The sequence below is a fragment of the Peromyscus californicus genome, unplaced genomic scaffold, assembly GCF_007827085.1.
Source record: "Peromyscus californicus insignis strain IS unplaced genomic scaffold, ASM782708v3 Scaffold_6__1_contigs__length_162567912, whole genome shotgun sequence".
Classification (NCBI taxonomy): Eukaryota; Metazoa; Chordata; class Mammalia; order Rodentia; family Cricetidae; genus Peromyscus; species Peromyscus californicus.
The window spans coordinates 101974543-101987247 of NW_026294584.1; the positions used below are offsets into that span (position 1 = coordinate 101974543).

A 12705-nucleotide genomic window follows, 5' to 3' on the forward strand; every position below is an offset into this window, starting at 1 on the left:
TAGTTAAACTTAGGAGTCCAGCCAAGGCCCGCTGACATCTGGGGTGCAGATGGCTTAGTTGACACATACCCAAATGTCTGCCTTCGTAGTGATGATTTTGCCACTGTACAAGTTGACCATTTCTGGAGCTCGATAGGACAGTGTTGTGTATCTACAATCAAAAGATCCGTTTGTTAAATATATTAGTCTTATAATTAAATCAAGGAGAAACAATTTTTATTCACATTACTAGAATCAATTCTCTGGCAGCAATCTGCAGAAGAGCAAATTAAATATTAGTACAGATAAAGTGAAAGATTCTCGTTGGTACACTGATGTCATCACAGCCTCTCACAGAAGACCTTCTACGCCTAGAACACTGGAGTATTGGGGTATTCAGACACAAAGTCCTAAAAGCACCCTTTTTTGAGTCTCCAAATGACAAATTTTCCCCATAAGTCATTCTAGTCTAATACTATGTTTTGATGATTAGGGGTTTTTTGTTTTGTTTTGTTTTGTTTTCGTTTTTCAAGACAGGGTTTCTCTGTGTAGTTTTGGTGCCTGTCCTGGATCTCACTCTGTAGACTAGGCTGGCTTCGAACTCACAGAGACCTACCTGGCTCTGCCTCCCAAGTGCTGGATTAAAGGTGTGCACCACTGCCGCCCGGCTGATGATTAATTTTTAAAATAGTAAACTCTTAACATGAGACTCAGAGAGGCAACCCAAGTGAGCTCTAGCTGGGGTGGGGATTTCATGTGTCCTTTTCTGGGGAGAGTAATGTATGTAGTGTATGTGTGCCTATGTGTGTGCAGAACAGAAGTTGATAGTGTCTTCCTTCACTGCTTTCCACTTTATGTCTTGAGACTTGCTGATAGGATGAGTCTAGCTATCTACCTTGCTCCAGAGATTCCCTGTCTCCACCTCCCAAGCACTGGATTACAGACAAGCCATCGTGTCCACCAGGCTTTTCTATGAGTGCTAAGGATCCAAACTCTGGTCCTCACGTTTGCATGGCAAGCATTTTATGCACTGTACCATCATTCCAGCTCCATAATCATGGGTTCTTTGAGGCTAAAACTGAAGTGTTCTTTCTTATCTTTGACTCAAGAAAACAGTAGTGTAAGCACTTGTCCTAAGTGAATGAATATCTTGATGTTACTAAACACTCAACTATGCTGCTCTAGTATCTGGATTTCTTTGGGTGTCTTATCAGGACCTTGGACTAGAAGTGGTCTTGCCTCAGACATGGTTACCTGAGTGATACACAAAGGGGACAGAGGCTCACTATCTGTGAGTACATGATGGACAGCTGATTTACTAGAAGCCATAATGAGTCTATTGTGCCTGGGAAAACCCAATAGTGTGGACATGAGGCTCCTACAGGAGTCAAAAATATAAAAAGACTTCCAGTCAGGTCCCTGATTCAGTAACTGTAGAGGTTTCAGTAGCTCTATTTACCATAAATTCCACTAGGGAGTGGTTGAGTTCCTCATGAAAAAGGAGGTAGCAATTTAGAGTTCAGTAAAAAACACACACCTAGGCCAGGCGGTGGTGGCGCACGCCTTTAATCCCAGCACTCGGGAGGCAGAGCCAGGCGGATCTCTGTGAGTTCGAGGCCAGCCTGGTCTCCAAAGCGAGTTCCAGGAAAGGCGCAAAGCTACACAGAGAAACCCTGTCTCGAAAAACCAAAAAAAAAAACAAAAACAAAAAAAAACACACACCTATCTGATTCATAATGCCATAATGTATGTGACTTCTCTTGGAAAATCATGGTACTTCAATGAGTATATATCACCATTTAGCCTTTAGTTTTCCTTTTGGTTTTTGAGACAAGGTCTTGCTATATAGCCCAGGCCACATAGCAAGTTGCTGGAGTTAAAGGGATATACCACACCTTCCCCACCCTCTCCAGCTACCACTCATTTTTTTATGGATGTGTGGCACTGTAAATTAAAATTTGTGTATAGTGACCACAGGAGCATTGAGAAAGTTTTAAGACTCTTCTGTCAGTCCACCGGCCAGTTTTCCCACCTTGGCTTTCAGGAACAATCAAACAACCCAATACGTGAACAGTCTGCTCTGGGAAAAGGGGAACCAGCCAGCACCATGTTCTTCTCACTCTGTTTCATCCATAAGCTGAAAGAGAATGTGCTCATCTGACAATGGACAAAACTCCAGGAAAGGAGAAAAGGCTTACTTCTTAATCTCATCTTCTACTGCATTGACTCCCTCGGCCTGTGGGTTCTGGAATTTGTTGGTGGCACTTCCAAAGTCACACAAGACATAGTGGCCTCGGTCATGCAAGAGGATATTTTCAACCTGAAAAACATTCCCAAACCACCCAATCCAAGATGCCACTTAGTAATGGGAAAAGCTAGTTTCACAGTCACATTACAAAAGGTTTCATTTTAACAATCTTATTAGTGTGCACAGAGAACTTATCCTCACCATGTCTTAACAGGACTCACTCCAATGGAAGCAAATGACACACAGAGGAAACAGGGTCAAATGCAGGCAGAGAGGGAGACAGAGGTAACTGCACGGCTGGGAAAGCCAGGGCCCCATTTTCAGGGCTAGCCAGCTCCAGCCAGTCACATTTCTCACCTCTGTAGTAACAGTGATCAATACTTTCAGTTTAGCGCACTCTCCATGACCCCAGCCTCTTTCTTAGCCAACCATCAAACCCAAGTACAAAGGCTACCTCCTTTTGGAAGCCTTCCCAGGATCCAACTCAGAAAAATACCATTTCCCCCATTTTTCTTCGGTGTTTCATTGTCCATGCTAAATTTACTTCACTTTTAAGTGGGTATAATAATGTCTTTATCAGTTAAGACTTTCAGAACTGATGTTTTTCATATTAGTTTCTTCTCAAAGTGACAAAATGCCTGGTGATAAATGAGCAATTTCTCTGTTAGAATCTTATTTGAGGGTTTGGGGATTTTTGTTTGTTTGTTTGTTTGTTTGTTTTAACTTTTAAACAAAGGAAGTCTTTGTGTACTAAGTTAAGAGTTTTAATTTAGTGAAGCTTGTAAGGACCAAGACTTAGAGAAACCCTTATTCCAGTGAAAAGAACTCCCAAACAACAGGCACAGGCTGGAGAGATGACTCAGCAGGTAAGAGAATTCACTGCTCTTCCAGAGGACCCAGGTTTAATTCCCAGCACCCACATGATGGCTCACAACTGTTTGCAACTCCAGTTCCAGGGGATCTAATGCCTTCTTCTGGCCTCAGTAGGCACCAATCATGTACGTGGTGAATAGACATACAGACAATACACATAAAATAAAAATTTTTAATTCCAATTTTGTTGTTGTTTTTGGTTTCAGTTTTTTGAATCAGGGTTTCTCTGTGTAACAGCCCTAGTTGCTCTGGAACTCTGTCTGTAGACCAGGCTGGCCTCAAACTCACAGAGATCTATCTGCCTGCCTCTGCCTCCTGAGTGCTGGGATTAAAAGAAAAAATACTGAGCACAACATTGTCAAAATACGCCAATTAGCTCTTGTTGTGGGGGAATGAGATGACCAGCACGGGGAAAGACAGACCTGGCTATGCAAGACAATAAAATGACAGCCAAAACCAAAAATCTTGCTAGGCCCTTAAGACTGTAGACTCTACGGTCCTTTTCTTCAGCCCGCCCCCGCCCCCCAGACGGACCATCTTGAAACTAAGGCAAAAAGACTATAAGCTCCTCAACGACAACCATCTCTTATTCATAGCTGAGATCTTCTTTGCCCAACTCTACTAGATTTTTGGTATAGAAACTGTTGAATAGAATAAAAAAACAAAAACACACTTAATAATCTGGTTGGACATGCGCACATTCAAGGACCATTCATGTTCCAGTCAAGACAGTAGCCAAACACCCAAGCGCCTACTGGTTCTTTAAAAATATCTGACTGAGGAGGAATCCTCTTATTCCTATTGTTATATCTAAAGTTTTCTCTTAATTCTTCTAAAACCTGAATTAAGTGTATTTTTAGTCTATACTTGCTAATTCTAACTATTTGAAATCTTTGCTGCAAACTGCAGATTGTTGCTTCCTACTGAACTTCATATTTGGTGCTAGTGAAGAGTTTTCATGTTGTTTGAAGTTGTGTCTTTTGGACCTTCACCTGTATGAAATCTTTAAGTCTGATGTTCGCCAGAGAGGGTCAGAGTGGCGGTGCAGCTGCACTCCACCTCCACGACTAACCGAGAGTTATGGAAAAGCAGCTGGGATGGCCATGAACCTAAGTAAATAGGACCTTATGAGGAAGAATTATCCACCACAGAATTATGAATGACTGGGACAGAGTTGTTTCCCGAAGATTAAGGCTAAGGCAGACAAATATTTCTACTATCTCTACCTTTTTATAAAACTCACCAATTTAATCTGTTTATACAAAGAGAAACAGTCAAGCTATGCTGAGCATAAACTCACTTTATAAATCCAAAATAATAATCCCAACCAAGTTAATACTCATAAATCATAGACACCATTTGACAAGCAGTAGTTACTGCCAGATTACTTTATTCAGCACAGTTTATGGATTATGATTCCCATCTTACAGCTGGACAAAAAGTGAGGCTCATGGTCATTCAGTCAATACTGTAACATGGCTAGTAAGCAAAAGAGCTTGAAGTGAACCTAAGCCATGTAACTCTAGGAAAAGACAGTCAACTCCATTGCTGCCAGGACAGGAAAGGTAGAAGCAAATCACTCAAGACCCCACGTTCACCTCCAGCTCTGAGCTATGGTAGGGGTTATGAGGACATGGGACTGGGCTTATGGGCAGAGTTTCTTAACTCTTTATATTCAGAAATGCACCTACACGGAAATCTAGTCAACAAGAAGTCAGCCATCACTCCTAGCTGGACATGTTTGTGCAGGGTTGTCTACGTTTTCTTTGTATTATCTAATACCCTTTACTCCACTGCTCACTCTCCATTAGCCAAGTATCAACAATTCATAAAAACTCTGCTGGTCAAACCTTCCATGACTACCCTAAAACATACACACAATTTACTACCCACAGGAGGGGATGGAAAGGCCTTCAGGCCAGACCTAGTCATGCCCACAGGTTACTTATTCTGCAGTCTACATGTGGCAGTTTATGTACAAAATGTCCATCAAAATGTTCCTGTGTTAAAATCTTGGTCCACAGCTAGTACATTCAATCATTTATAGGTGACTGGATCATGAATGTATTGATTTCATTAATGAACTGGTCCACATATGAGTTCACATATAAAATGGGCTTTTAGGAGATGGATTACCAGTTATGTGCCCTTAAAGGCTCTATCTAGTCCCCAGTCCCTTCATTCTGTTTCCAAAGTATGTACCCACCATGACATTCCACCTTGCCTCAGACTCAAAGCGATGGATTAGATGACCCTGGACTGAAAACTCCTAACTACAAACCGAAATATTTTTTCTTCCTTTTGTTTTTCTCAGGTATTTGTCACAGCAATGAAATCTGGCTAGTATAATATAGCTACTGCTTCTCCAATGGAAGAGTTGAGCAATTCAATGAGACTATGACTAGCATGCCTAAAACATTCCTATCTGGCCTTCTGCTGGCAAAGTTTACCAATGTTTGATCTGACTGATGAGTCAGAATTCTTCTACGGATTTGTAACTGACTACTGACATATTTATGTTTTTCTTCCCCAGTACAGTACAAATCCTTTGGGTGAGGGTGGGGTATTAGCCTATGAATTCCTTACAGATGCTACTTCAGTGCAGTACTTCAGCAGGCATCCTTAAATTCTGTGAAATCACTTGATCAGTATTGGTTAGAGATGATTTTTCTCTCAGCCTCATGGACCTTATAGGACCTATGTGAAATCATGCTTCTCCTAGTTTATGAGTCCTATCCTTTTCCAAGTCAGTTTCTATACTTGTAATATGGAATGAACATCTATCTAGAAAACTGAAAATTAATTCATAATAAATAGCATAGTAATTACAGCATCAAAACTCACTACTAGGGAATGAGGAATTAAGCAAAGCAGAGTAAGACGAGGCACATTGTTGGCTTGAAATGAACTGTCGTCTGTTCCAGCTACTCTGCCCACCTGAAGGGAGGGTTAGAAACTGCTCAAGGTGAAATTGCTTGTTGGCACCACTGCATTCTCCACTCGTCCTCAGACTGTCTTGTGAAACCCTCCTGGGCCAGCCTAGCCACTACTGGCTACTCTCTATCATCACCACCACCAAAGCACTCAACATGGACTCAGGGTGGAAGACTTCAAGGGTATTTTTGATGTTTGACCTTAGTTAAATCTACAAGTCTCCTTTGGCTTGTTTCTTATCTGCGAAGTGGGGCTGATAACATTTCCACTACTGTTACAAGTAAGGGAATATATGTCAAAATAAACTGTAAGTTCCCTGACAAATATAAGATATTACTGCCATTCACTTATGAAAGAAACATGCTTGAATTCCTACAATATGTCAAGTACTCTTCTAGGTCCAAGGATACAGTTGTAGAAAAGCAAAATTTAGTCCTTTCTGGAGCTCAAAATCCAAGTGGGAATAAGAAAATAATTATAGTTGTCTGGTATTGAAAATATTATGAAAAAAATCCCTGCTGGTTAAATATAGGTAAACTGAAAAGGAATGCCACTTCAAATGACATTCCTGGAAGGCCTCTCAAATAAGGAGACCAGAATGAGAAGCTGCAGCCGTGGCCCATATAGGACAGAGCATTCTGAGAAAGAAGTCGCAGCAAGGCCTGGAGATGGGCACATGCCTAAGGGGTTTCATGAACAGGAGTAAGCTCATGCAGCTGGTCCAGCACAGAGCTAAGCTGGCAATTATAGGACAGTGCTGTCACTTCTGGGGAGATGAGATATGTGTGGCTTTGGAAGAGGTCATGCATTTAAGAGGTAAAATTAGGCACAGGAATAAAGTACTGAGGCAAGAGTGACATTACTGCCAATACTGGACTCAGTACCACGTGGCAGACAATTGGTACCCTATGCACTTTCACTTACAGTGGCCATGAAATCCTTATTAAGCTTTGCTGTCCCCCTTAACAGATGGAAAAAGATAAGCCAGTCAAGGACTCAGTTTTCCTGGGGTTAGGTTGGCAGGGCAGGATTTACACCAGGCTGTCTGACTTCTGAGACCACACTCAGCCACCATGCTGATGTGCAGCATGCAGTTAAAGAGCATGGACACTTCAGGCTGGTTAAGAGAGAAGGAAGGGGGCAGACAGAGGACAGACAAAGAGAGACTGAGAAAGACTACTTAGGAGGCATTTGGGATGTTTTAACTTCAAGAGCTCAAGAAAACAACCATTTTAGGAACGTCAGCTTTGCAGAGAAAGAATAAAAGAAAGCAGACAATGAGGGAAGAGGAATAGGTCAAGCAAGGGCAAATGGCGATGGAAAGGAGAAGAGGGAAGGTAATAAGCTACAAGAGATTAGTGAGGGAGAGACCGACTAGCACTCACACACTTCTGAGCACTGACAAAGAGACAGAACAGTCACATGCTCAGGCAAAGGCCCGAGGACACAAGCCTGTGGCTGGTTGCCATTTGTATCAGTCACCCTTGTATTGCTATGACCACAGAACTGTGGTCTGGCAGAACAACTTAAGGGAGAAAAGATTTATTTTGGTTCACTATTTCGGGGTATTTTCATCCATCCACAGGGGAAGGCATAGTAGCCTGCATCACATCACAGTGAACCTACCAGGAAGCAGAGAGTGGCTGAAACCAGGGCCCAGGCGATACCTGTTAAAAATCCCTAGGGATCTACTTCCGTCAGCTAGACCCTACCTCCTAAAGGCCCTACCAGCTGGGGAAAAGGCATTCAGAACAAAAGCCCGAGGGTGGCACTTCAGATCCAAACCATAACACCACTGCTTACTGCTGTTCAGTACTTCAGTTCTTCCGGAGTTTCAAGCCACTGACCTGATTTCCCAGCCTAACAGCTTAAGAGCCTTATGAAAGCTGTCACTTCCAAATTCTGCACAGAGTCTTTGCTAAGGGACCTGAAAAGCTACCTCTCACTGGCCTCTCTTTACCTCAGCGTTACGCAAAACAGCTTGGCACTGAGGCATTTCAGAGAATTTAATACCTCTGAGAAATGTGGAGGGTTAGAAGAACACATCTTCAAACCCTGGTTTTAAAATTTAGGGTAAGAGCCCTTACCCTACTATACTCCACGAGATCAAAGTCTCTTCTGTGACAAGAAAAGTGACATCTATGATTTTTCAACCTTAATATATTTGTTCATCCTGAACTCTTTCTTGCCCTCTCTTAAGTGCAAGGACAACTAGCACAAAATAACATAACAAAACAAAATTTTTAAAAAAGAAAACAAGAAAAACAACTTCTGTCTCTATTCTGACCTGATAACATAATTAGCCCGTTGGGGCAGCAGTCATGGTTTCTCTGGCAAGGACTCTGCACTGGCAAGTAATAAAGGCTGGAATAGGTGGTCTTCCCAGATTTGACCCCATGGTTTGCAATGATGACCTTTATCTTTCTCAAAGAAATGAACATAAAAACTGAGAGGAAGTAATTGAAGCATTACAACAGCATCTGAAGAGAACTCTTCCATAGCATAGTACTTCTATTGTGATTATTTTTAAGGACAGAAACAGCCTAAGGACTAAGAACACTTTGAGATCATATCCTGTAAGGAAAGGGAAAAAGAGGCCACACTCGTGCTAGGCAGGGCAAGAGGGGCTTTCTTCAGTTTTGCCTGTAAATAAGCAGGCCCCACCCAGGCTAGCCCAGGCTCACACAGTTCAACAGTAGACATTGCTATCTATATTTTACAGACGACAGAACCACAGCTCAGAGAGGCCAAATAATCTGAAGAACAAGCTAAGGAGCTTGAACAGGAAGAGCTAGAGAGAACATGATACCTCAGAGGTCCAGGGAAGACAGGGTACTGAAGGGGTCAAATGCAGCAGGTAGACTAAGACAAATACTACAAAGTATCCTTTGCATTTGGCAATGTCAAGCAATTTTCTTATGCTCTACAGTTCTGCTGCCATCACCTGCATGGTGGTATAGAGGCAGAGAATAATATGAAATCTCACACAAAGGGCTGGCTTTAAATTCTGACACTACTGTTTCCTATTTATAAGAATGTAAAGCCGGGCGGTGGTGGCGCACGCCTTTAATCCCAGCACTCGGGAGGCAGAGCCAGGCGGATCTCTGTGAGTTCGAGGCCAGCCTGGACTACCAAGTGAGTTCCAGGAAAGGCGCAAAGCTACACAGAGAGACCCTGTCTCGAAAAACCAAAAAAAAAAAAAAAAAAAAAAAGAATGTAGGCAAGACACACAGCCTCTCTGCTGCTTAGTTTCCTCACCTGTAAAAGGTAATGGAGAATGTCTAAGAAAACAGTATGCATAAAGTTCAGTAGAATATTTAGCACACAGGTGGTCAATAAATGTTAAGCTCAACCCTAATCAGGTGCCAAGTCCATTGTGCAAATGCTGTCATGTGACTTCAACAGGAAAGGCACAAGGCAATGTGATGGTAATCAGGACCAATTATTAAAAATAATTAATTAATTTTTCAAAATATGAAAGAGGGCTGGGGATATAATTCAGTGGTACAGTACTTGCCTAGCATGTGCAAGGCCCTGGGTTTAATCCTAGTAGTAACAACAATAACCGTGTGTGTGTATGTGTGTGTGTGTGTGTGTGTGTGTGTGTGTGTGTGTGTGTGTGTGTGTATGTGTGTGTAATAAAAAGTAAGCAACATTATTTATAAGATACTTAAATTAACATTAATTTTGAAGACCATTGAAAAATTGAGGAATACAGAAATAAAAATAAAAACCTATGACTTCGGGCATTTGAAAGTTGAAAAATTCTGGGGGTTCGTTAACAAAGTTGATACCTGTCCTTTTTCTTTGGATTTTCTCTCTCCCCCCCCCCCCCCCCCCCCGACTTCAATGGGAGTCCAGAATTAGGAACTATGTCTTACACTTCTTTCCTACCCCTCAATACGTGCTCCATCCCTGGGACAGACAGAAACACTCAGTAAAAACACACTCCACAAGCAATCAATCTGTTACCTTCAGGTCCCGGTGGATAATAGGAGTTTTGCACTGATGTAGGCGGGCAACAGCCTCACAGGTGTCACAGAATATTTGCAGGACTTCATTCTCTGTAAAGCCTGTTTGTAGACGCTGGTTCATCAGGTTTACCACCTGGCCTCCTGAGACAGGTACAGAGCAAGGGAAAGGATATTAACAGGCATATTCATCACTTGGACCTAGGCACTGACAGCTGTCCAGACAGAAGTGGATCACTGGCCAAGCTAGCATTAAACTGTAGATGTCTCAAGTTTCTGCTTGGGATTTGTTTTCTTACAACCCAATGTCTCCTCTGATGCATCAAAAGCAGATTTTTTTTTTAAGCACACAGATGTGAACTGCCCTCATTGTATCCTTGAGATTAGAAGCAGAACTGACATCACAGTCAGTTACTGCTGCCTAGTAATCACGTCCCCATGGTGTAGAAGACGAGGCCACAGCCTCTGTCATGTCTTTTGGCAAAAATGAGACAGCACAACAGATCCAGGGAGCAGGAAAAAGATGGGGCTGTTTCCACTTTGAAGTCTTTAACTCTGGGGGAACTTGGTCTCTCTGGCAACAAAAGAATGGTTACCAATTTTAAATAAAATTATCCAGACCCAAGTCCTCCTACTGCTTGGTATCTAAAATGTCCTATGCAAAAAAGGAATGGTCAAAGGGGAATAAATTGTCAATTTCAAATTTGGTGGCATTCTACAAAATCAGATTAATAGTCAACAAAAGCCAAAACTAACGGTTAATGTCACATTTATAGGATAAGAACAATTTATGGACAATATCTTTAAAGTCAGAAAATGTTAGTGACACTAAGGGCAATTACAAAACAGGGCACCAAACGGTAAGGCAATGGCCCAAACCTATAATGTCAGCTGCTCGGGTGACAAGAGCCAAATCTCCAAACGATGAGTGCATGGGATGTCATCAACTCAACACATTTGTGCTACAGTCTGGATTTCTCAGGACAAATGCATGAAGTTTCAAGTTTTCATCTATTTACAGTTGGAAGCAGCAGCACCTGAATGTAGCTTTACCAGGTATTACAGCCCCAGAGCACAAGAGGGCCACTTTCACAGACAAAAGGGGTTCTTTCACTCCATCACAGGACGGGGGCAGTGGTGGGAGTGAAGAAGGGCTAGGGAAGCTGCAGTTTCTGTAAGCTCCATACTGGTTTTTATTATATGTCTTCACTGATTGTTAAGCCCTCATAAAGAACACCTTCTTCCTCATTTTCATGTGGTCTCATTTATATGCACAGCCAAACCCTTCTATACCTAATGGAGACAGGGTCTGGAATTATCTGTTGCTTTCAATTCTTTGTACCATAACCCTTGTACTCATGAAAATAACCAAGAACAGCAATGGACTGCATAGCTTGCCCATCTGTGAAACCAGAGCATTATCTTCAGAGTGCAATGAACAGTGAGTGAAATGATCCCCATGCCCCTGACCATTAAAGTGCCAGAAACAAGAGCTTCAGTGAAGTCAACACACACCTCTGCAGAAGTCCATGAGAATGAGAACTTCCCATACGTCGCCACTGCTTACATTGTTGATACTAGAATCAATGTAGCCCACAATGTTCTTGTGCCCTGATAGGTCCCTCTGTGAACAAGAGTGGAGAAGTACATTGTCAGTTATAGACACAGTAGGGGCAGAATTAGTCAGTTGGTTCCACTAGCACAAACAATTTAAATACATAGAGACAACACTAACAGCATGGGAAGGGGAGAGTGACAGTCAAGAATAAGTTTCTGGTGGTCTTTGAGAAGCCCAGTCATATCTCCAAGAGCAATTCCACTGTCCTGCTGGACCACAGCGATCTCTAGAGCCAAGGCTCTAGAATGAACCTCACACAGAACACCCACTTGCTCACTGCATTAGTGCTCCATCTGACTCAGAAGAAGGACTCCTATAACATCCAGAAATCGGCAGAGGATGAAAACTACAACAACTACTGAAATGGGTAAAATTCTAAGACCGAAAAAGAAATCTATGTTTCTCCTGTTTACTTGGGGCAAAAGTGAATTCAGCTTGAATTTTTATTTTCTTTCTCTTTTTTGTATGTGTGGGAGGACAGGGGTGAAGAAAGATTTACTACCTGCGGCATTTAACAGAGTTCTTTCCAAAACAGTGTCTTCCCTGAACAAAGGAATGGCAAGGGCTTTAGCTGGGAAGCCTGCATGAAGTCAGAAAGGAAAGCGGGCACATTTCTGAACATGCTCTAACTTGACTTTGAAAAGAAAAACTGCCTTGCAAAATTTGAAGAGACTACAATAGCATCTAGACCAGACCCAGCATTTTGCTCATAATTAAGCCTTTCCAGATGGCCAACTGAGATAGAAGATGCAGCATCAGCTGAACTGCTTATCAGCTCTCAGGGCTGATGCTCATGGGTTTTCATCCCTCCAATAGGTACTTACTGAGCACTAACCAGGCACTGGAAATCACCTCATACCTTGGGCCATAGAGCAGATATCTATGGTGATGATGCTAAAACACTCAGTCCACACAACGGATATCTATGATAATGACTCTGAAACCCAAGATCTTTAAAAACTAAGTTCAGGAAAGAAAACATTTGGAAACTGGGCATTGTGATTTTTATACAAATGCAAGGCAAAATTAGGATTTGTAAATTAACTGTAATATATTATTTTACTTTTGTTTTAAAGGCTTAA

General features: G+C 42.0%; 1 protein-coding gene across 6 annotated transcripts in view; it reads right to left on the minus strand.

Annotated features, from left to right (window-relative positions):
• The window catches only part of Aak1 (AP2 associated kinase 1), a 168846-nt gene that overhangs the window by 68566 nt on the left and 87575 nt on the right, over window positions 1-12705 (minus strand). For all 6 annotated transcript variants that reach the window (XM_052719349.1, XM_052719350.1, XM_052719348.1 and 3 more), the window contains exons 4-7: window positions 11521-11629; window positions 10007-10149; window positions 2178-2299; window positions 70-151 (exon numbers count right to left, since the gene is read on the minus strand). In XM_052719349.1, the coding sequence (XP_052575309.1) occupies window positions 70-151; window positions 2178-2299; window positions 10007-10149; window positions 11521-11629 (456 nt within the window). The remainder of the gene's footprint in view (window positions 1-69; window positions 152-2177; window positions 2300-10006; window positions 10150-11520; window positions 11630-12705) is intronic.